Source organism: Conger conger, chromosome 10, assembly GCF_963514075.1.
Source record: "Conger conger chromosome 10, fConCon1.1, whole genome shotgun sequence".
NCBI lineage: Eukaryota > Metazoa > Chordata > Actinopteri > Anguilliformes > Congridae > Conger > Conger conger.
Genome location: NC_083769.1, coordinates 29476546 through 29500888, shown reverse-complemented (window position 1 = coordinate 29500888; position 24343 = coordinate 29476546). Strand labels below are relative to the sequence as shown.

General features: G+C 41.0%; 2 protein-coding genes across 3 annotated transcripts; both read left to right on the top strand.

Annotated features, from left to right (window-relative positions):
- The first annotated feature begins 2031 nt into the window (after positions 1–2031).
- On the top strand, positions 2032–9778 carry edem2 (ER degradation enhancer, mannosidase alpha-like 2). The gene is made up of 11 exons (XM_061257904.1): positions 2032–2147; positions 2489–2599; positions 2697–2736; positions 2987–3092; positions 3398–3523; positions 5571–5782; positions 5907–6048; positions 6941–7065; positions 7811–7955; positions 8343–8464; positions 8693–9778. Exons 1-11 carry the CDS (start codon positions 2041–2043, stop codon positions 9152–9154), a joined length of 1698 nt encoding a protein of 565 aa, XP_061113888.1. The 5' UTR covers positions 2032–2040; the 3' UTR covers positions 9155–9778.
- A 234-nt stretch (positions 9779–10012) lies between these two features.
- On the top strand, positions 10013–23616 carry LOC133138776 (short transient receptor potential channel 4-associated protein-like). 2 transcript variants are annotated; one of them, XM_061257806.1, is made up of 20 exons: positions 10013–10167; positions 12917–13045; positions 13256–13372; positions 13508–13565; positions 13773–13828; positions 14111–14239; positions 14388–14589; positions 14819–15007; positions 15782–15924; positions 16376–16504; positions 16596–16654; positions 16745–16846; positions 16962–17045; positions 17152–17242; positions 17336–17476; positions 17602–17713; positions 17810–17922; positions 18214–18420; positions 18946–19113; positions 20280–23616. In XM_061257806.1, the coding sequence occupies exons 1-19, from the start codon at positions 10042–10044 to the stop codon at positions 19081–19083; spliced, it is 2325 nt and encodes a 774-aa protein (XP_061113790.1). In that variant the 5' UTR covers positions 10013–10041; the 3' UTR covers positions 19084–19113; positions 20280–23616. The 2 variants fall into 2 exon arrangements, with proteins under 2 accessions (XP_061113790.1, XP_061113788.1); XM_061257804.1 differs by having other exon boundaries at positions 18946–23616.
- The last annotated feature ends 727 nt before the right edge of the window (positions 23617–24343 follow it).

Below are 24343 nucleotides of genomic sequence, written 5' to 3'. Positions count from 1 at the left end.
ATTAAATGTGAGAATATGTGTGATATGAGCCTAATAAAATATATTTATGCAATAAAATAATAATATATATAATAATAAAATAAAACAGCATAATTATATTCAACTTAATACACATTAGCGGGATGTTATGATGAATACCCTTTTTAGAACATAGAGTAAATTACCAGTTTTACAGACACAGATTAAGCCTAGTCCTAGACTAAATTCAATTTTGAATGGAAATTCTCCATACACCGATGGGGGATGCAACATTTAAAAATAGGGATGCAACATTTCAAGCCCACAACTTACAAAAATGTTGTATAATTTGTGAAAATAACCCACATGTTACAGTATTCAATAATCTACAATTCAACTGGAAACTGCATATTCTGCAATTATGGATTTTACCCTGCTTAATATTAAGCAAGAGATAATATTCCTCTGGATGTCTTACATTGAGAATATGAACTAAATGTAATTGATGCAAGATGCACGGCATCCTGTTGAACAATCCTCTCAAATTTTCACACGTCAGTTCACACACCTGCCTGAAGTGAAGTTTCCATGGTAATGCAAAACTCACGCAACTTCCATTTCCTCAAAGGCAAATGTGCCACAAGCAAGCTGCATAAAATATTTCAAACACCTTTTAAACACAACCCTTAAAACTAGTATTTAATTTCACACCTGTCATTTGGCAAAACAGTTCACCATTTCTGATGTTGCCTGCCTTAGTTACTTTGTGTGTTAAGTCAGATCTTCCTTGCAAAAAAGATTTCAGTCTTAATATGGTACATTATTTTATTTTTATTTTTATTTTTTTATTATATATTTTTCAGCACACTTCTGGTCTCATACCAAACAGTCAGTCTGGAACTCTTTGATTCATATCTTTAAGAATCTGAAAAATTATTGTTAGCATTACAGTCTGGAATTTAAATCACAAGCATGCTGAAAAACAACAGATTTCCTGTCAGACCTTTCCTTTTCAATAGGTCCTTGGAATCTAAACTATATAAAGACATTCATAATAAGGACCATAACACTCAGGATCTCAGTCTTAATTTTTTGATTTTTACATAGCTTAGGTTCTGTGTGACACTGAAGTAACATTACAGGGCTTAAGCTAGATAAAAGATACCTTAAGACAGTGTTATGATCTTTATCATGAGTGACACATGTACCAGCCTATAAGTTTTTTTTTTGCCACAAAATTAGAGTATGAGTAGGAAATTCAAGTAGCCGTCTTGCGATATGTGGTTGTATCCAACTAAAGGGCACAACACTGACCAAGAGCCTGCCACACAAATAAGATAACCTGAATGCTACCAAGAATGTAAGTACAATTTTGCCATGTCGATTGTACTGTATGCCAGCATTATAGAGTTTATAGTGACAATATTTCCTTTTATTTTTTATAAATCATTAGCTTGCTAGTTAGTCAATGCACAAAATCATGGCATCCCTGTGACGCACTTTTCCTTTTCATTCTTTCCGTCTTTATTTATTTACTTCCTAAGTTTTTCCTCTGACACTTGATTCTATTCTTATACATTTTCTATCAAACTTTTCTACAATATACATTTCTACAATTTGCTTGGTTTAGTTTTGTACGGACTTTTCAAATATATATATATATTATATAAAAGTTAAATTATGACGAATGCCGATATGTTTGTAAATTGCTTTGAAATTGAACAAATATTCAAAAAAATCATGGCATCCATGTTGGCTACTATTTGGTGGCTAGCCAATATGCAACTCAGAGTTCCACTTACGAGAGGGAAATTTAAATGTTTAAAAAAAAAAAAAAACTTTTACAAAAAACTGTTGTTTCAACAAAGCAATACCCACTTCTGAAATAATAACTTCATACAGAGATAATACCCGTCTGTAAATATAGTTAAATAGGGGTCAGGAAAGTGACGCTGAGAGATGCTCGTCAGCACACGAGTTGGCGCATGCCCGGTGAATTCACTTCCTCATTCGAGTCGAGACGCGAATTTGTTTTCATGTTGCCTAAATAAACTTAGCTGTTTGTAAGTCTCTCGCCTCTTCATGCTCAAGTATCTGTGTACTACGATCTTATGCATTTTTCACGTCTTGCCAGTCATCAATCATGCAAAAGGAGAAGAGGGTACTGATCAAGAAATGGCACAGTACAGGTAGGAACCTAATTGACATTTTAGAAACAAGCCTAGCAGGAGTGCAACTTGCAGTTGTATATACCCTAGCTAGGTAATATACATACATAATATGCACAGAAGGTTAGGGTAGTTCATCACAGTAGCTAGATCATGAAAACGTTTGCAAGCAGGTTAGACATCAAGGTATGATTCTCAGCTTCACTGCTTCGCCTACTTATATACTACTCATATCTAAAGCTTGCTAGATATGCAGAGCATGTAGCCTACACCAGTATCACAGGCTACAGTGAATGTAGAGAGATTCAGTTATTTGCGTTTTATTCTCCTAACGAACCCCGTATTCTTGTTTTTCCCGACAGAGAAAGGATAAAGTCTATGTTTTATCACGCTTATAACAGTTATTTGGACAATGCTTTTCCATATGATGAGCTGCGACCCTTGACTTGTGATGGACAGGATACTTGGGGCAGGTACTATCCCTCCAATCCTCTAATCTACGGTAAAATCAGTTTGTTTTTTGTTAATTTTTTTATATGAAAATAATGTCTTTTTCTTTGTTTACTGCAGCTTTTCCCTGACTTTAATAGATGCACTGGATACTCTGTTGGTATGCTCATCTTTATTGAAATCTTTAAAATGTGTAGTATTGATTTGATATGTAGCATATGTAGAAATAGTCGTTTATAGCAATTCTGATAATAACTTGCATTGTCATAGGTCCTTTAATCTACTTTTACCAGAAGTTCATGAAATCTTCTGATGTGTCACACAAGTTGTGTCAGATATGTGTAATTTAACAGGTCATGTAGCCTATAGTTATTTGTGTAACATTTTCCCCGGACTTTTCTCTAATTCAGATTTTAGGAAACCATACTGAATTTCAACGTGTAGCATCTTTGCTGCAGGACACTGTGGACTTTGACATTGATGTAAATGCCTCTGTCTTTGAAACAAACATTCGGGGTGAGTCTTGAAGCAGTGTGACCATTGGTCTCACAGCAAAAGAAGGCTTAATGATGACTGGTGTATTCTTATGCATAAGGGCATACTTTGTTTATTATAGCTTCTGGAACTTTAGGTGGAACTTGAGTAATCGTATTAAGCTGAAGCTCTTGCACCACAATAGGCCTGAAGATGGACAATCAGTCAAAGTCTCAGCAGGTGTGGGTATTAGGGTACACTGTAAGTGTAGCCTGGGTTGGAGGTGCATTATGATTGAGTCTGACCACAGGAGAAGACCAACTGAACTCTGTTGTTTGTGTCCTCAGTGGTGGGGGGGCTACTCTCAGCTCACTTGCTCTCGAAACGGGCAGGGATGGAGTTAGAGGTGGGGTGGCCCTGTTCTGGACCTCTTCTCCGCATGGCAGAGGAAGCTGCTCGTAAACTTCTGCCAGGTGAGAGAAATGCACTGCTGACAGTCTGGCATGACATGGCATGACATGAGTCTTTGTTTTGTAAACACATTTTATTATGGAGAATGGTGCATAAAACCCAACCCATTCTGGCACACAATAACACTGACATAATTTGATATCCTGTTTTCTTTAAAAACAAATAAGTCAGATCAGAGATTTTCGATATGTCCATTCAGGTGATTTTGCGAAAATCCCTTCTACATTTACAAGTGATATCGGATGAAAACATGGCACCTCCTCTGGCTCCTTTCCCTTTTTACTCATGACTGTAACGACCAGTCAGAGAAGGAGGTAAACTTCCCCTCTCTAATGAGTGGGTATACATATCTAAGTACTGGGACATAAACTCACATAACTTTTTATAATGCTAAGATGAGAAGCCATTAGGGCCCTAAAAAGTGTTCTTTAATGAGGCCTTTTGGCATAGGAAATTGCTTAGCTTATGAAAAGGAAGCAGTAGATTTTATCTGAACAGTTTGTGCAGTATTACCTATTCCATTTGTCATTGCAGAAATATTTCCTACATTTTAATTTTCTTTCTAAGGAATTGGATTTGTATTTTGTAGCTGACTACTTTAAGACATGGATAATGATCTAGTCCTTCTTTTTTTTTCTTTTTTATTATTGAGCATTGAAATTCCTTCTTGGTCAAACATTTTGTATTTATATTTTAGACCAATGTGTACAAGGAAATGTAAGGCCTGAATTCAGTCTACATTTCTCCTGAACTTTGATTTGCAAGCCTTACAGTTTGATTTAACAAATTCTGTTTGGTGGGTTTTAGTGACACACTGTGTTTGTGAAGAAAGAAATTCAGATGTTGTCGGTCGAATTTAAAGACAAATGTTCATTGAATCCATGTCTGTGTAGCTAATTGTCATGGCTAGAAGGTAAACATAAATAAATAAATAAATAAATAAATAAATAAATAAATAAATAAATAAAATAAACTCTCCCTCTCCACCTCAGCTCATGTGTGGTGAGCATTCTGGCACAAAATGGCTGCCTTTGCATCACCCAGGTGGGTGTTACACATTGGTGGTGGTTGAAAGAGAAAAGCACAATATAAATGCAACTATCTATCTGTCTATCCATCTAAAGTGCCTGCTGACATGAAGTCAAAATATTCATTTTATTGAATTACTTTAATTACATCTACACTGAAAACATGTGCCCACTGAGCATGAAAAGAGAGTTGAAATGCTAGTGTATATGATATGAACATAAGAGCTTTCTGAAGTGCATTTTCACTGATTCTTACACTTAGAAATGTATCATTTCCCCTGATGTGTTGCATGGCGTGGTGCTTATGCTTTTCTGAGTCACCTTTCCCTTTCTTTTAGTACACCACTTACTGTGTCTAAATCTGTTACTTTCCATTGAGTGATTTCACTCAATTTCTCTAACATTTGCAGCTGCAGAAGGTTTGTTCGCAGAATTGTACTGACATTCGACATATTTCTTATCGCACATAACAGGAATTTAGCTGTTTTTACTTTTATAGAACATTATTTCTATGATTAAATCAGTAAATCAGTCTGTAATGCATGACACTTGGAAAGGCTGCAAGTACTTATCTATTTTACTCACATCTTCTCACATTCGTTTTGCCACTCTTTGTGCCTAAAAGAATACAGCCCATGTATGTATTGGTTTCCCCCATGAGGATTGTTTTTTATGTTATCTGATTTGCTCAGGGTTTTCTTTAGCCAAACAATGGATCTGTTTGGTTAATTCTAGTGCTTTACACAATTCCTGCACTGAAAAAAAAACTACATTCATCTGATACATTCTGATGCTATTTTTACATGGTGTGAATGTGATCTGCCGCTGAATTTCCTCAAAATAAAAAGTGAGGATAACAATGACTTCACTCTATTTTTACTTTTCTCAGACATTACCTCTGGCTGCAAAACAGAATCCTGACCTACTGTGGGCCTAAAAAAAAAATCATTATGAAAATAATTTTAAAACACAAGTGGGTCTTATGGCAGAAGTGAAGTCAATTCATCTCTTGCTCTTTCAGCGTTCCAGACTCCTACGGGGATGCCATATGGCACAGTGAACCTGCTGATGGGGGTGAACCCCACAGAGACCCCGGTCACCTGCACTGCTGGTGTTGGCACCTTCATCCTGGAGTTTGCCACCTTGAGCCGGCTCACGGGTGACCCGGTGTTTGAGGACGTGGCTCGCAAGGCGCTGAGATCACTGTGGAAAACGCGCTCTGACATTGGACTGGTGAGACACAGATGCTGCCTGCAGACGTGTCCAGAATGAGGCTCCTCAAGTTTTTAAAGCCTGTTTTGATGGATATATGGAATTGATTGCCCTGATTGCTACCCTGTCTATCTGTGTCCATCAGGTGGGAAACCACATTGATGTCATCAGCTCCAAGTGGGTAGCTCAGGATGCTGGTATAGGAGCTGGAGTGGACTCCTACTTTGAGTACCTGGTAAAGGGCGCCATCATGCTACAAGATGAGGAATTGCTATCCATGTTCTCAGGTAAGTTCAAGGCCAACATGCGTCAGCTTCTCTTCCTGGTTTTAGTATCTAAAATGCCCACAAATGTTCACAAAGAGCAGTGAAGTAGGTTTTTTGGAAAAGTCCCTAATCCCTTGCCCAATTCCCCCTCCTTCAATTGTGGTCAGTTCTCTGAATGACTTTAGCAATGTCAATAATTTTGCAAAAACATACGTCATGTCACATGGGTAATCGTTTTACAAACAAGCCGGGAAAAATAGCAGTTAGACTCTTCTACCAAAATTGCAATTGTTTTAATTGGATCAGTATGGAACACAAATTGAAAGCTCTTGGATGATATGAAAAGCTCAAAACACAAAAAATATTTATGTGGGCCTTTAAATACGTTCTTATTTGATTTCCCTGGTGCCTCTTGAATTGAAGGACTGTGACTTATTGGACTATTTACTGGCTGTTAGCAGTCATTCTCTTGGTAACTCTGAAAATGAGATACAGGTACACATGGAGCAAATTTACCAAGAGCCAGAATGCCAGTCCAGTCATTTTGTCTGGGCTGCCATCTTAGAATCAAATGTTGTTGATCAAATATTCAGTCATTACAGTGTGTACATTACCGGCAGGTAAACAGAAACACACTTGCACAGTTGTTATTAAGTTAAAAGCCAAGAATATATTGATCTCTCAAGGTCTGGCAATCTGGGTTTTTGAAACTGAGAGAGTAAATACTTCAGTTCTTTGTTTCTGTGGTATCTTCGAATGCAAAGCTTCATGGTTTATAGTGTGACCACAGCTATTTACTTTTTCTATATTCAAAAAGAGCAGGAACACCTGTTTTAACTTCACTGATCAATTCTAGCCTCATGAGGGGGGACAATGTCTTGCTAAATATTTTTATATTGCTATGTGTCTGCAGAGTATGACAAGTCCATTAAGAACTACACAAAGTTTGATGACTGGTACCTCTGGGTGCAGATGCACAAAGGAACTGTTTCCATGCCAGTCTTTCAGTCCCTGGAGGCCTTCTGGCCTGGGCTGCAGGTGAGAGATGATACGCCACAAACAACATTAGGATTAACGAACATCCCACATTGTGGTCTCCCTGCTTCCTTTTCTGGTGTACTGGCAGTGTATGCAGACGATTATACAACAGCAACATTTTTAAATCTGAGCTACTCAACGCAATACATCTATACAGTCCCCTGAGGGGTCATTTGTTTGGTGTAAAAATAGACACAGAGATGCATCAACTACAACAACAATAGACACAGGGAGGCTTTCAGGGAATATCTTAAAGGCCATTCAAGTTATTCCCTGAAATAAAAATATAGGATTATCTTGAAGTCATGCAGAATTCTCTTGAAATCATGCAGAATAATTTAGTGTACATGAACTGGGCCTCAGAATTATTGGCCGACTGCATCTGACCAAATTTGATGCATTATGAAATACCAGTAAATACCAGTAAAACTAAATTATTTCCATTTGCTTAGATTGATGTCAATTTCTGCGATACCCTTATGAAAGTAATCTGTGCTCGTACACTTTTACACTAAATGTGATTGATTGGTTGCCATGCACTGAAGTCCCCAAAAATGTTTTTTTTTCTGTCTCAATTTTTACCACAGTGGATTTTACCAAATATACTTTGCAGTTGTCTGACTTCAGTCTTCAAAGTTGTCCCTTTAAATGAGTCATTCTGACCTCTTTTACTGGAACAGGCAGAAAGGATAGAAGTATTGTAATTTGTGCAGAAATGTAGAGTCACGGTTTGTATGTGTGACAGAGCCTGCTTGGTGACCTGGAAAATGCTATGAGGACCTTCCACAACTACTACACTGTGTGGCGGCAGTTTGGGGGCCTGCCAGAGTTCTACAGCATTCCTCAGGGATACACAGTGGATAAGAGAGAGGGCTACCCGCTGCGGCCAGGTACACCAATCCCACAAAGGGCTCTTGAATTTAAACAGCTGTCCATAAATGACCATACAAGCAATTAGCAAACTTTTTTAGAAAGTATTAAGTTATACTATAGTATGTGTTTTTACTGAAACCATAGGAACAGAGGGTAATCTTGCTCAAAGGTATAACTGGTTTCTAGCTTCATGTGGAAATATGTGCATGTGGATCACTGAAACCAACCATTTGTATCCGTTATATACCTACTGTACATCACGTATCCACCTACCTTCATTTTCCAGATTATTAATAATCCACCTCTCATATTTTTTTATTTGTCTTCTACCAGACTGCCAATTATCCCACTGCTTATCATAAGGTGTGTGCGTGCGTGTGTGCATGTGTTTGTGTTTACTACAGAGCTGATAGAGAGTGCGATGTACCTGTATCGGGCCACAGGTGACCCCACCGTATTGCAGTTGGGCCGTGATGCTGTGGAGTCTATCGAGAAGATCACCAGAGTCCACTGTGGTTTTGCTAGTGTGAGTGGCTCATCGTTCATATTACACACAGGCGAGAAAGACTTACTAAAATACCCATGGAAATACTGGTATCCTCACACACTGTGCAAAATACTGCATTTTCATTGTGATCATATTTTTCACACTTGGCTGATTTAACCAGATTTGCATGAATTTCCTTAGCTATGTGTATGAGAAATGTAAGTATCAGGAAGGTATGAGTGAGAAAAGTTTCTCCTCCCTGCACAGGTAAAGGATATGAGGGATCACAAGCTGGACAATCGCATGGAGTCCTTCTTCCTAGCTGAGACCGTCAAGTACCTCTACCTCCTCTTTGACCCAGACAACTTCCTGCACAACAGTGGCTCTCAGTTCCACACAGGCAATGGCCCTCAGGGGGACTGCGTCCTGGGTGCCGGGGGCTATATCTTCAACACAGAGGCCCATCCTCTGGACCCTGCCGCCCTGCACTGCTGCAGCAGGGCGCAGGGGGAGAGGTGGGAGCTTCAGGACATCCTGCTCAGCTTTTCGGAGCCAGTCGGTCCATCTGCAGCCCAAACGGGAGAGGAGGGCGACCCTGCAGACGTCTCCTCTGAGAGTATAGCCCTCAAGCCTGGGGCCAGGAGGAAATCTCGGGCACTGTCCTGCCCAATGCAACCGTTCAGCTCCAGACTTGCCGTTCTCGGTCAGATCTTCACTGACAGCACATGATTGGATTTGTTGTTAAAAAATAAAAAATAAAAGTTTGTATTTATTAACAGGTATGCAGTGTATTACTGTGTTGTACTACTAATTTTGGGTCATAAAGTGTATACACAGGCAAATTTCTCCAGAGGAAAGTGTATTTGTTACATGAAATACAGGTCAAAATTAGAAGAACAAGGGCCAGTAGGCAATAATTTAAAGGTCATTTTTGAACTGATGATTCACAGTATTTTTAAGCTATTATTATCAGTGCATTGAATAGCTTACCAGGATGTGCAGTTCAGGCTTTATACAGTGCTGCCGGAAAAGTATAGAACCGAAAGGGTGTACATGGCCTTTTTTCATCGTATATTCCTGTATTCCTACATCAATAAAATATTAGAAATGGTTCACATTTCTAGGTGTGCATGGCCATGCTTGGACAGAAACATGCCAAGCATGCCAATATTTTTTTCAACAGGCCTACAACAGCTGCACCTATTCCACTAACTGAAATCTTGTCTATTTCAATCAAGTGAAATGTCATTGTTCAATGTCTTGATGTTCCCCCTCTGTTACTGTGTATTTGGATCTGATTCTTATTCCCTGTAAAGTGATCTTGGGTGTCTACTTGTAGTTAGTAATAAAACATAAAATAAAATAAAAACAAGTTTCTAATAAAAAAACATTATGTTAACTACATTATTGTTGGACCCTAGAATGCGCCTTCCAGTTACATGCAATACATACTCTTTGTGAATGAAATCTTGTTATTGCTATTTAGCAATTTATTTTGGCTGCGTCCGAGTACGTTTTAGTGTATTCGCCGACAGGTGGTGCTGTATACACTAAGGCCAATTTATCGAACTACGACCCGCAGCTTCCTGTTTGGAACAGTTCAGGAAGAAGAAGTAATGGCGACGTCGGTGGGTGCCGAGTCCCCTCGGACTGGGTTAACCCGAAAAAGCCGAAGTAGGAATATTCTTTCCAGGATTAGACATGGTCAAATTACTGGTCGGGGACTGAGCCGGGGGACACAGGTAAAAGAGACTATGAATTACCGCAATCTAACCTGTCAAATTCAAAATAGAAGCGAAGGCCGTCGCTGTCCGGGAACTAGAGTTCGTCTCTGTCCAGATTAAAATGTTCTCTATGGCCGCCGAGGGGGTATTCACTGAACGCCTGGAATCGAATTACTCCAAACATGAGTTTCCGGTTATGTAATCTATCTTTGCTATAATTTATAGGCATAAAGTATTCTCTTAGAAATGTAACTTATGTTGTTTCGTTTTAGTAAGCCATCTAACCAGCTTTCCAAGATGATGACGTGAATTGTAATTTTATGGTCTTTTGTTGAAGTGACCTAGGCTAACGTTATACTGCGAATTTAGCATGCGTTGGTGCAAACTACTCGATGGCTATAGTTAACGTTAGCTATCAAATGATCATATCACGTAGTCTCATGCGATTATTTAAAACTTGAGGTTATCTATAACAAGCTAGCTAGCTATCTACCGACGGTAGCTGCATTTACTAGCTATATGCTAATTGCAGATACGCCAACCAGTTAACTAGTTCGCTGGCTAGATGGCTAGATGGCTAGCTACAACATTTGCTCGCAGTCCAGGAACGATGGTGTACATTTTATTTGACGAACTAGATGAGCCATTTAATGTTAGAGCTAGTTTGTTGTCTCGTTAATTTAGCTAGCTAGCTAACGTTACCGTCATTCGTAGCCTAGCTATAGCTAGCTAACAACAGAAAAAAATAATGGATCCTATCCTAGTTAGCCTAATACTAGTTAGGCTAACGTTAGCTGATCTTGTGGGAAAAGTAGAATGTGGTGAACTTCCTGATCTTTAGCTAGGTATTGTTAACCATTTTTCATTAGCTAACATGACATGTCGTTACATTGGCTAATTGTAGTTGGGTAATGTTTCCTAGCTAGTCCAGCTGTCCAGCGAGACAATCCGCCTCCGTGCTCTCACTCACTCCACTGTTATGTTAACAACCTAGCTAAATTAACAGTTTAAGTTTGCTAACGTTGCCTGACGTAAATTGTTATGCCACGTTTTTAGACAAAGGTTTGTAAGTATTATTGATGTTGGATGCCACATTACACTTATTCCGTTTTTTCCACGAGCAATCGTAGGTTAATTTAAGGTTTATGTGTTTCTTTGACATATGGTTAGCTGTTAGTTGTATTTGGGTGCTGTTTCCCATGGAATGTTTTCAGTGGAATACTCAATATGTGTTCTTCTAAAATGTCCCCTGTGAATACGGTTTTATTTTGTTTTATACCGTTTTATTTTGTTGCATGTGTAAAAGTAATTTATTCCCCTTAAATCGGCGCAACGTGATTGCTTTTAAATTGTCTATCACTGCAACGTCACACAAATTTACTGCACTTGGTTAACATTTGTATGTTTACTAGCTTACCAGTATCAGCGCCCATATGTGATGAGATTCACGACGTGGCCAGACACACTGCACACTGTAAACGAAAACTCTTTACCAATGGGCTTCTAAAATGCAAGTAATTTACTAAATATAGTATCTAATTTGTCCACATTACAGTGCATTGTGAAAATTATACCACCAGGTTAGTGCAATATGCAATATGTAAATATGTAGCACTGTATATAGACATTTATGTATCTATACAGTGCTACATAATTAATATGTATTTAATTTTCATCACTACGACATTCTCTGTCAGTTCAGGATAGCTCAAGCCAGCATGTGTGCACATGGCCTCTCCCTTGAGCACAGCTGAGCTGCAACGGCTCTATTGGAGAGAAGCATGCAATGGCGGGTGCCTGAGACCCGAGGACTGGCTTTAGTGCAGTGAGAGATTCTGAATAACATTAAGGCAAACTGTGATGGTCTGTGGGGTTACTGGACACATTCAGCCCTGCTACTGCTGTTTCAGCAGGACTTCACAGTTCACATTGTTTAACAAGGCTCTAACCATGCATACTGGCATCTTTGCCATGTAAAAAAATAAATAAAGGGTATCCTCCCAACATTTTACAGACCCTATGCAGTCATACTTTTTAAGTGGTTCTACATAAAGAACCAAAAAAAGGAGTGTGCTGTCATTAGGCCTATTTGATTCTGATTTTAATTGAATTTGTTTATCCTGAAAAACATAACATTCTTACATTGCGCACTACAGGGAAATTACTATTGGTCTTTTTAGGCAGAGTGGCAATTTACTTTTTAACCAGTCAGTGAGTGAAGTGCATATATCAGAATTTATACACCTTCCCAGACCTTCAGCCCATGTGTTTAGAAATGACCCTGATTAAATCAAATGGAATTATTTTCCTCTTATTTCTATAAATGAGCTATTAATTTATATATCTTATGGCTTAAAGAACATTTAAAGTGTAAGAGTGAGTGGTGAGTGTGCTCCGTCTTTGTCAAGCCTTTTATTTGTATTGGTGCAGCTCTTTGAAGTTTGTACTAGTTGCTTGGTTAGTCCCATGGTCTTTCAGATCTTAAGATGACTCAAAGGAAAAAAACCTTCAGCAAGAATTGTTGGGATTCAGAATTTGAATTGCATGTGTTGGCTACCGAAAGTATAGGCTTTGTTTGTCTGAGTCTGAAGTGAAACATAACATTAGTCTCTCAGTTGTACCAGATTGTACGTTCCCGTTATGTGCGAGTGATTCCTGAGGATTTTCTTCCTTCCAAAAGCATAGTGAGAATGTGGCATTTCTTTTATTGTGGTGTCTCTCCTTTCCAACATTGGCGACCGCTATTGTGTGTTTGCTGCTTTTCCAGATACCCGAGGCTCTGCTCCAAGAGAGGGACAAGCGAGCCAGATGGCATGGAATCCCCGTACTGCTGCAGAGGCTGTACGAAAGCAGCCACCCCAACAGCGATCTGTCTCAGACCCACGGAGTGGTGAAGGTACTCCTGCACACTGGTGGCACTCATTCATAAGCTACTGTTCTTGCTTCTCTATAGTTTCAGAGATTAGGAAATGTGTATTTGCATTCCACAGTTTAATGTGTGCACATTTGTCATGTTTGTGCTTGTGGATGTTTGCACTGTATTGGTAGAGCGGTTGGTGAGCTCTCAGCAGGGTCATTCATGCTTTGCAATTTGTCCATATTTTAGGAAATGTCATCCTTGCTTTCCATGGAAGCCATGTCGTTTGTGACTGAGGACAGGAAGACGGCTCAAGAGTCGACCTTTCCCAACACGTACACGTTTGATCTCTTTGGAGGTGTCGATGTGAGTTCTCACAGGTTTTCCTCCAGTTTTCAGGGTCTTTCGCATGTTCTTTCAAACATTTCAGAAGGTGCAATATGAACTGAGCACTTTTGTTTGTCACTGGTGAATGTTGACACTCATGATGATTGCTTGCAGTTACTTGTGGAAATCCTAATGAGACCCACGCTCACAACACAGAAGAACAGCTCCAAAAGTAAGTTATTGGAAAAAAATGTTTAATAATTGATATTTAAACAAGCTGTAAATTTTCTATAGATTTCTTCTGGTATTCAGTTAACATGATGGGAGTCTTGAATGTATTTCAGTATAGTTTGTAATTTTGTGCTTCTGTTAACTGGTATAATGTGCTTTGTCAACTTTCTCTTTACCAACTATGTTATCAACCCTTTGTTATCCACAGTGAGTGATGATCTGGTGAAGGACTGTTTGAGTGTTCTATACAACTGCTGTATATGTGTAAGTTCTTACGTTGATTATGCAAATTGTTACAGTTTTATCATGAGAGAGGATAGATTATGGATTCATTTGCAGTTCAGCATGGCAAAATGTTATTGATTAATTCTGTGGCAAATGCCTTTTTATCATTACTATCCTTGTCTCAGTTGTTTACCATCATTAACTGTACCTGGCTGAATCTAACATTGCTGCAGTACTTGGATCTTACTCACCTGTGGCCATGACTAAACTATCACATGCAGATGCTGTCTGGGGATTGACCTCCTCTTTATTCTCTTTCAGACGGAAGGGGTCACGAAAAGCCTTGCATCGAGGAATGACTTTGTTTTGTTTCTGTTCACACTGATGACAAATAAGAAGACCTTTCTGCAGACTGCCACACTCATCGAAGACATCCTAGGGGTCAAAAAGGTGACCATTGCTGGTTCTTAAAATCGTCCTCTTAATCTCAAGTCATGGAAGCAGATAACTGATTTGAATGTATCCAGCAGTGTTTATACGCACACGGTGGTGTACATTGTGGTGACCATGGTGCGTCTGCTTCCTCACCACGTCACAGGAGATGATCCAACTGGAGGACATCCCCAACCTGCCCACTCTGGTCCAGAGCTTCGACCAGCAGCAGCTTGCCAACTTCTGCCGCATCCTGTCCGTCACCATCTCCGAGCCCGACGTGGGCAACGATGACAAGCACACCCTCCTCGCAAAGAACGCCCAGCAGAAGAAGAACGCCAGCCCCTCACGCGCAGAAGTCAACCAAGGTAAAGCAGGAACTATAACCAGAGCTGAACTGGAAATATGACCCTCATGCCAACCAGAGTGCCATCTCATATTAGTGATATAGATTACAAATAATATTAAATTAGCTCCACATTATTCTGAACTCAATATTATAGGAACTCCACGGTTGAAAGTAAAGAGTTGAACGATTGAATATTTATTCCAGTGAATGTAAGTTTTGAACTTTGGCCTCTCCTCTCTATGTTTCAGTGACTCTCCTCAACATACCCGGCTTTATTGAGAGACTGTGCAAGTTGGCCACTCGGAAGGTGTCAGAAGCCACGGGCACCTCCAACTTCCTGCAGGAGCTGGAGGACTGGTACACTTGGCTGGACAACGCCCTGGTGCTGGACGCCCTCATGCAGATGGCCACAGAGGAGGCGGAGCACAGCAGCACAGGTGGGCCTACACCTCACCTCCCTTCGCCTGTCCTCACTTTAAAACTTTTATATGCTTGTTCTATGCAATCCTATATGTAACGCAGGTTAATTACTGGATTAGAACTGATTTAAATTTTGTCTTTGCAGGATGAAATTTTGAGAATTAATATGTTCTCAATCAACTTGTGATTGAATAACTTGATTTAATCACAACTGAGTTGTCATTTTTTAATTTTGTCTTTCACTAGGCATACAGGCCAAGCAATGATATTTCTCTGGGTAGCTAAATAGTTATTGATTGGTATGTTTCTCAAGAATTGATGTTGAAATTGTCCTTGCTATACTGCCCTCACATTGGAATGGCAAAAGTAAAAGAATAGGCTTTCCAGAGATATTTAACTGTTATAATGTTCAGCAGTTGTAATGTTCAAATGTGTATTTTATTTATTTATTTATTTGGCCAAATATTTCTTGCCAGATTAACTGCAAATGAAAACTTGTTTTCAGGATATCTGACCAATTGCCAGCTCATTGTGGCTTTCCTATATTCAGCAAATATTCCAACTTGTGATTCATTCTGAGGCAGTCTGTTGACATGGCCTGGCAGGGGTAGCAAAGCGTGATTAAGCATGATTAAGGAACTATACTTAAACCGCAAGTTTGAATCCATTTGCTACTGCGGCTTTGTCCTTGAATAACCTCAGACAGACATGGTTGTTGTTGGGAAATGTTGGGAAGGAGGGTCTGTGGCAGCCTGTTTGACAGAGCGGCATGCCTTGCCCAATGCTTTCAGAATCATCTGATGAGAGCAGCCTGGCGACCAGCCCACTGAGACACCGGCTCCCGCAGTCCATGAAGATTGTGCATGAGATCATGTACAAGGTGGAGGTGCTGTACGTCCTCTGTGTGCTGCTCATGGGTCGGCAGAGAAACCAGGTGAGGAACATGGACACAGCTGGGGCCTTAAACGTTCAGCAGAGACTATCTAGAGCTACTGGTGCAGTTACACTGCATTGGTCCCACAGCTGCCCCCTGAGAATGTAGGTGGTTGAATGATATAATTACTGACAAATGTGTGGGCAAAAACAGGTTTAGTGGAATGATAGAAGTGTATGCATGAACCTTCATTTTCCCTGGAAACCAGAATAAATGGATTGGTCGTGCCCAAACACGCCCTGCATAAGCATGCAGTCTCCAGCCTTTATATAGACTATGACACAACAAAAATATGGAACTTAGTCAGACGGTTTAATCTTTCTAATCAACTCTCAACTCTGTGACATCGATCTCCCTGTTTGCATTGGTCGGCCCTGCATTGTAAGTGCAGTGGAAAAGGACATGCGACCTGAAGCTGTAGAAAATTACCCCTCTGTGTGAACACCCACAGGTGCACAAAATGTTGGCCGAGTTCCGGCTTATCCCGGGACTCAACAACCTCTTCGACAAGCTCATCTGGAGGAAGCAGACGTCCAACCACGTCCTGCACGGGCAGAACCAGAACTGCGACTGCAGCCCGGTACGCTTGTGGGCTCAGCCAGTAGCACAGTTTGTCATAACATGGCAATCTGCAGGGTCACTCATTTTTCTTGTTTTGGTCACTTTTACAGGAAATTTCCTTCAAAATCCAGTTTTTGAGGCTGCTCCAGAGCTTCAGCGACCACCACGAGTGAGTATTTGCTTGATGACAGGAGCCAGTTTGGTACAGTGGCCCTACACCATTCCTCTTGGTACACATCTGATTTTTTCTTCCTTTCAGGAACAAGTACCTGCTTCTGAACAGCCAGGAGCTGAATGAGCTAAGCGCCATCTCTCTGAAGGCCAACATCCCTGAGGTGGAGGCTCTGGTCAATACCGACAGGTAGGAAATGTGCATCACCGATATGCTTTTCTCAAGCCTGTAGCCACATTGATGCGGGCCTGCATATGAGTTCTCCCCCTTTATTTCACCTCTTTCACTCTCCTTCTCTTTGTAGGAGTCTGGTTTGTGATGGTAAGAAGGGTCTCCTGACTCGGCTCCTGGCAGTGATGAAGAGGGAACCAGCGGACTCCTCCTTCAGGTAAACGGACCTGTCCTGGCTGCTTTGTCCCGTTGGGTCTGCGTTAGGGCTCCATAATACAGTGGGGTGATGCTGCATTGGTGATGACCTCTTCTCCCCCCTCCAGGTTCTGGCAGGCCAGGGCGGTAGAGAGCTTCCTCAGAGGAGCCACCTCCTACGCCGACCAGGTGTTCCTCCTGAAGAGGGGCCTGCTGGAGGTGAGGGAGCCGCACGGCTGAGCGCCCAGCAGGTCGCTATGGCAACCCCTCGCACTCGCGTCACTTATTTTCCCCCTCTCTTCCTCCCTCCAGCACATTCTGTTCTGCATCATTGACAGCGGCTGCAAGTCTCGGGACGTGCTCCAGAGCTATTTCGATCTCCTCGGGGAGCTCATGAAGTTCAACATCGATGCCTTCCGGAGGTTCAACAAATATGTCAACACAGAGGAGAAGGTGGGCGGTTTGGGTCCTGGGGCCCCACTGTGTGACTTTACGAAGACCCCTTGCACAGGTCTAACCATGCTCTGTATGTGCTTCATCTTTGGGGATGTCGCCACCTCTTCATTCTTCTCTTCCAGTTTCAAATCTTCTTGAATCAGATCAACAGCTCCTTGGTGGACTCCAACATGCTGGTGCGATGCATCGTTTTGTCCCTGGACAGATTCGAGAACCAAACGGAAGACGTGAAAGGTACCGTGAACTCACTAATGTCTGACTGTGTGCAAAGGTGGAAAGGTTAGAGGAACAGACAGGATGTACTGAACAGTGCTGCTGTGTTCTCTGCAGTGGTGGAAGTGCTGTCGGAGTGCTGTCTGCTGTCATACATGTCCCGAGTGGAGAACAGGCTCTCCTTCCTCTTCCGGCTTGTCAACATCATTAATGTGCAAACGCTCACACAGGTAGGCTCTCATTCTCCAGTATTTAGTTGTTCTTTGTCACTGTAATTGGTAATGGGCAGAGTGGAATCTAGCATCCAGAATATGCCTCAACTATTTCTCGTAAGCTGAAACATATTTGATGAATATGGTTAGTGGCACTGTTTAAATAAATGTGTATTAATTGCGGTATGGTGAATTGTCCCACTGCTGTCTTTGCACAAGGACCCGCACATTAGAAGCCCATTAATACGCTTATTAGAAGGCAGAGTCAGACCAGGGCCGTGCCTGACGTCTCTCTCTCTGTGGAAACAGGAGAATGTCAGCTGCCTGAACACCAGCCTGGTGGTTCTCATGCTGGCGCGAAGGAAAGGCAAGCTGCCCTTCTACCTGAACGCCCTGAGGGAGAAGGAGTATGCCGAGAAGTACCCCGGCTGCCTGCTCAACAACTTCCACAACCTGCTGCGCTTCTGGCAGCGCCATTACCTCAATAAGGATAAGGACAGCACCTGTCTGGAGAACGTGAGTGCAGCACAGCTCCTGGTCCCCTGCGTTGTGTTCTCCCTGTGGCTTTTTCAATTCACTGATGAATGAGTCTTCCTTTTTTTAATATTGTTGTTCCTTCACAGCCAGTGTTATTTTCTGTAATGCAGCAGTATTCATGGTTAAAGCAGTGTCGACTCAGCAATTTGCACCCTGGTGGTGTTCAGTTCTGTCAAAGGAACAGCATGATTTTGAAGTGATTACATTTATTTTCTCTTTTTAGTAGAACGTAAACTCATCATGTTCCGAACAGTGCAACTTTCATGACAAATAAAAAAAACAATTAGTTAGTACACACCTCCCTATCCCCCAGCAGCACAAATACGTTTATCAGTCTGACCATCAAGATGTATCAGACCTCGGGCTGTCCTGCCTGCCTGTAACATTGAATCGCATTCGGAAACCACCGAATGGAAATCACCGCCAGCACGCGCACACTGGCCCGTCGAGTCCTGGCCTCAGAAACACAACCTTAACACTTCCCCTGCCCCGCTTGCCCCGCAGAGCTCCTGCATCTCCTTCAGCTACTGGAAGGAGACCGTGTCCGTGCTGCTGAGCCCGGACCGGGTTTCGCTGTGTGCCATAGCCAGCTACATCGACGAGGCATTCATGGATCTGGACAGAGACCTCCTGGAGGTTTAAAGGCAGCACTGGGACGGAGGGAGACGAGGGGTGAGGAGGGCTGCCGATACCCACAGACTATACCACAGAGGGCATGTCCTAGGAGACGCTCATTCAGGGATCCATCCGTGTACAGTGCTGTGTGTGTGAGATTGGACGAGCAGAATGTCAGATCATTGCAGGTGTGCGGGGAAACTCCAGCAGTCATTAACTGAAGGCTCTTTATTTTTATTTCCCCCTCCCCTCTCTCTGGCTTTGGGGGACACCAGACAGGCGCAGGAAAGAAAATATGTTGTGTAAACACCCCAGCCAAAATCTTCCTGGGATAAGCAATGGTTCTTCAAAGCTTTTCTGTCAGTGGTTTTCATGAGATGAAATCAAATAAAGCATATATAGAGTATATAGCTAATCTGTATGTTTAAAGATTGTGTTTAGTCTCTGAAAAACCTTGAGGCATCAGTTAAGGACTGCAGTTTTAAAGGTTGTGGGCCCCTTATCAAAAATGAAATCACTGAATTTTGCCATGACCTTAGATCACATGCATCCTGCTCATGCTTGATCTGGATTCTGTGCAGATCTAGCAGTCCTTACTGTTCGCATCAGTGTCCGTTACACACAGACACTGGAAGAGGGGGGTTGGGGGGTGCTGGTCACAAGCGAGCGCTCCATTTGCTTGGCTGAAAGGTCACCATCAGCTGAGCTGTCCTTTCTAAGGAGTGTTTCTTCATGTCTATTCATATGAACAGTGCTAGCGCGGGATGCTGGCTTCAGCTGGTATTCCTCCCCACATCCAACCCTTCATCCTTCATCAGTACTAGGAGGCCTACACCCTACATCTGCTAGGACATCTGGGCAGGGGATGGGCGTGGGGTGCAACACTTTTCCTTTGTTTTTCTTTTTTTTTTCTGGGTTTTGTGATACTGTATGTTGGCTCTCAATTCTTAATTATTTTAAAAATACAAAGCATGGAATTTGCAAATTTAGGTCTTATGTTGTTAATGATCACCTTTTTTAATGCTAAGAAGGACACCTCTGTAAAGTCCTAGGCAGTGTGAGAAAATAGAAAATAAACTATGCAGGTTGTGGCATTTATCTCACCAATATTTGTACTCCTAACCTTTCCAGTGCTCTGTCACTGGAAATTATTTGTCATCTGTGTGATTGTTTCCCAGCTGTCCACTTATCTGGCTTCTACATGATCTTTCCCCTCCTCACAGCAGTGCCTCATACCTCTTCTATCTGATTGGATGGAGCAGGGAGGAGGAGTCTCACTGCAGGGCCTGTGCCTGCTTTTGCCAGAATGTGTAGACGTTACCAAGGAAACAGATGCTCAATTGAGCAATCTGCTTCCGAAGCACGTCTTTGATCTATATCACTCAGTTGTGCTGGAGCTCCCTAGATGGCCCGAGTAACCCTTTGGAGAAATTCAACGACAAAAAACAAACTATGGTTTGAGCTACCTCATTTTTTCAACCCAGCACCATCCACCTTGTACTGCCATTCTCATACATAGGGTTGCAATAAATCAAGCTTTTCAACCATGATCAAGTAATGTTGTCAAATCCATTTTTACACACCTGGGGCTGGTTGTACCAACTGGACATACTCGTGTGGCTTAAGGTTGCGTCTGACCTGGAACAAGGTTAATGTTTTGGGTTATTATAATTTATCACTTGTTAGACATGTGTTTTGTACACCTAGACACAAACTTTACATTTATTAATAGTAGCGTAGTGCTACATGACAATATCCGTTAGATGGGTAAAATGGAAAATTGACACTGCAGGTTTTGGTGCAAGTAGCAAAAATTGCGGTATTGAAAAACTGGGGCATGTATAATTATTAAAGCTACTGGATCATGTGCTTCTGTCTGTCCACAACCTACACAGTGCCATTTCTGCCAGTGATTTCCTCCAAACTGCGCAAGCTTCCAGACAGGCTTGTCTGTGGCATGTAGTATGCAGTTGGAATCTTGATTGTTAAATGTAAACAGGCATGCTATTTTCCATTGGAAGAGGTAAAGTGACATTTGCTAGGCTTATGAAAATGAGCTGGGCTTATGAAAATGAGTGGCTTGCTGACAAACTATTTGTCATGGAAACCTGCCTTTCTGTGCTGAGCAGCTTTCTCATCAACTCTGTCATGTTGGCAGTGGCCGTTTTCTCATGAATTTCCAGACATTTGGTGATGAGAGGTTACCTTTGGGGGGGAGGTAAATAAACCAACAAACATTTACTGAAGTGACTCCTTTCTTGTAGTTATATAGTTACTCGAATTCTGATACAAAACTGCACTGTATATGCTCTTTTAAAATATACTTCTAATCGGAAAAATAACTTGAAAGAACAGTGCCAGCACCTGTTGGATGACTTTTTGCCAAATGTGTTTTTTGGTAGATTCGCTGTTGCTATATGTTGTCCTGTTTAGTTTCCAGGGTGTTTTGCTAATTTATTTATGAAGCATTAATTTGCTTCTTTGCTATGTAGCAGGTTAATGCACACAGCACTGTTTACGTAGTTCACTTGGACTCTATAGCATTGTTTTGGTTTGTGTCAGGTTATGCACATGGGTATGTGTTACTTAAGCTTGATATAAAATGTTTATCTTGGACTTAAGTGTCTCAAGCCGTTGTTGGCAACAGTTTTTAAAGTGGGATCGAACAGTCAGACATACCATTTCCTAACTTCGCACTTATAACCGACTTTAATTTTTAATTTTAATTTTATGCCCAGTTAGTGCAACCAGCCCTAGGAACCCCAAACATGGGTGATTCATAAATTCATAAAATCGCCCTACACATTGAAAAGTGGAAATGTATTTTCTCCTAAGTCTATGAATATTTCCATGACCTCAAGGGGTCTCAAGTGAACTGAAATGTTGTCTTATTGCTGCTGCTTCTTTTCTTTTCCCCAGTCTTGTCACTATGCATGCAACATTCTGGTGTGTCGGTGATGTGGCTTCTTTGCGGAGGTTGTAGGGAGTTTACAGTTGGAGAAGCTGGAATTATTTGTCCATGCAGGTGTCTGTGCCCAAATTATCTCCGCAAACCAGGCCAACAGTATCTCTGCCATAATGAGCATCGAACATCACCCGGAGTGTTGCATTCTTTTTCCCTTGGGCTCCAAGGTGATCTGTTTAAAGTCTATTTTGTGACAGAAAGATGGCTTAAAAGGGCATCTAGGATTACTCTCTGGGAGGGGTAATCTAACCCAGAGACTGTGTTTGGTTGAAGTGTACCAAGCCTTTATAATTCATAGTTGTAAAGGCCATTTTGGTGCAAGCGTGGTACACTTTTCTTAGATTTCACTTCTAGTTGTTATTATTAATAACTAGAATATAGTTCTGATCAACTTTCAAAATAACAATTCTTAGTAATCTATAGATGTAAAATAATGATAGGATGCACTAGTTACAATTAAGATAAATGACTGCTTTTAAACAGATCTCCTGATATGGGAATGGACTTATTTTTTTCTTTCTCCTTGCTGAATGCTTAGTCAGTTTATACACTACATATTTTAAAATATGCGGTACTAGACTAACCGTCAGACTTGCTTAGTGAGTCTTCTTTAGGTATGAAGAATAGAATTTTCCTACAGCCATCACCCAAAGTCTTACCAGACTGCTGAGAAATATTTTAAAGATTTTATTCCTTGGATTTGGAGACTTGAGTTTTATTATTGAGTGATCACCTGGCTACAAAAATATCAATTTGGATGTTATTTTTGCATATGTCTTGTCTAGGCTTAAAAGTTAACTAATTTTTAATATATTCAGCTTCAAACTAGCAAGCTTTTAACCATTGCTACAAATTGTACTATATTGACCCACACTGTCATTTGTAGTATACCTATCGAATGGTATATTTTAGTCCAGATAGTTCAACAGTGAATTGTCAATGCAGTTGTTTATGCTCAAAATCTTTTTTGTGTTCATATATTGTACAATGGCAATGATCTAAATATTGAATCCGATGAGTTTCTCTCCTGTACCCATTTTAAATCTTCGATCTTAACGTAGCTCTTGTTAGCGATCACCCTGAGACCCGGGCAATGCTGGTGCTAAACGCTTCGCATCTGATTGTAACTGACCTTTCTCTTTCAATAGGTACTTGACAATAGACAGATGGAGGTATCTCTTTTGTGAGTTTAATTAGCAGAAAATTTATGGCAGTAGAAATTTGTTGCAACAGTTTTTCAGTTTCCTTTGTACAGCGATGTCCGATTGTGCATTGATTATGATTTAGTGATTTTAATTGAGTTTGTGAATATGGCACAAACTAGAATATAGCTACTGCACCCGAAAAGTGTCTTATATATGCAGCAATCACCAGCCAGTAGTTTCCCCAAGCACCAGTGTGTGTCAGTAACACACTCATCTGCGTTCAACACACACAGACTACCACTCTTAACCAACCATGCCCTGCTAGTGAACGGTTTTAATGCGCACCCACAATTTTTGTTCTTTTTCCCCCTCTGTATTTGGGTTTGGATTTAATTTACTATTTAACTGTTATTGTTTGTAAATTGAAAAAATAAATGGTCACAACTTTAACCCAGACTTGCGTTCCTCTGTGAACATGGATGTGTCACCACTCTTCATTGTTCCTGAGCCCTAAGGTAAGATCAAAGACTAATCTTTGGCAGTTTTGTTAATGGGAAAGAGGGAAGGCTGTTGGGGAATAGTGACCGTAGCCACTTCATGGTAGATCAAATGGGACAATTTAAAGGGGGCTCTATTTTTGTGTAAATTTTCCCTTGTCTCTCTGAAGAGTCTGGAGCACTTCATAAGGCTTTATTGCATAGAATGTGTTTTCTAAGCTTAAATGGTGTTTACACTTTGTACATTTAAACCTCTTGCATTCACTAGTCCAATTCTTTACATCTGATGTTTGCATAATGTGTGTGGGTTTTTAAGGAGTGCTTGGGAAGTACAAAGTATTGTCTTAATTCACATTTTTGCATGTGCAAAACAATATTAACCTTTGGCAGTAAAGTTTGTTCTTATGAAGTCATTTTATTGGAGATCTGTTGAGGTAAAATGCTCTTTTCACTGGTCCAGTACCACAACCAATGCACCCACATGCTGTTCTGCAAGGGAACCAAATTATCACACTAAATTTGCTCAATGAATTTTATTCAAGCCGGCCCCCTTAATTTAAACTGTTCTTTGAAAAACTGTATAGAACATGAATAGAGAGCTGCATTCAATTAGCTTTTTCCAATATGTTGTCCCAGCTGATTGCAGGACCCCAGAGTCTCTTCGCATTCATTCTGCAAGC

What these genes read in the sequence shown, in the direction of transcription:
- LOC133138776 (XM_061257806.1), top strand. Translation starts at nt 10,042, where the DNA reads ATGGCGACGTCGGTGGGTGCCGAGTCCCCTCGGACTGGGTTAACCCGA. An exon ending in ACAGAAGAACAGCTCCAAAA is followed by an intron (nt 13,566 to 13,772) that starts GTAAGTTATTGG and finishes TGTTATCCACAG; the next exon opens with TGAGTGATGATCTGGTGAAG. An exon ending in GGCGGAGCACAGCAGCACAG is followed by an intron (nt 15,008 to 15,781) that starts GTGGGCCTACAC and finishes CAATGCTTTCAG; the next exon opens with AATCATCTGATGAGAGCAGC.
- edem2 (XM_061257904.1), top strand. Translation starts at nt 2,041, where the DNA reads ATGCTCAAGTATCTGTGTACTACGATCTTATGCATTTTTCACGTCTTG. An exon ending in ATGCACTGGATACTCTGTTG is followed by an intron (nt 2,737 to 2,986) that starts GTATGCTCATCT and finishes TCTCTAATTCAG; the next exon opens with ATTTTAGGAAACCATACTGA. An exon ending in GGGCTACCCGCTGCGGCCAG is followed by an intron (nt 7,956 to 8,342) that starts GTACACCAATCC and finishes TGTTTACTACAG; the next exon opens with AGCTGATAGAGAGTGCGATG.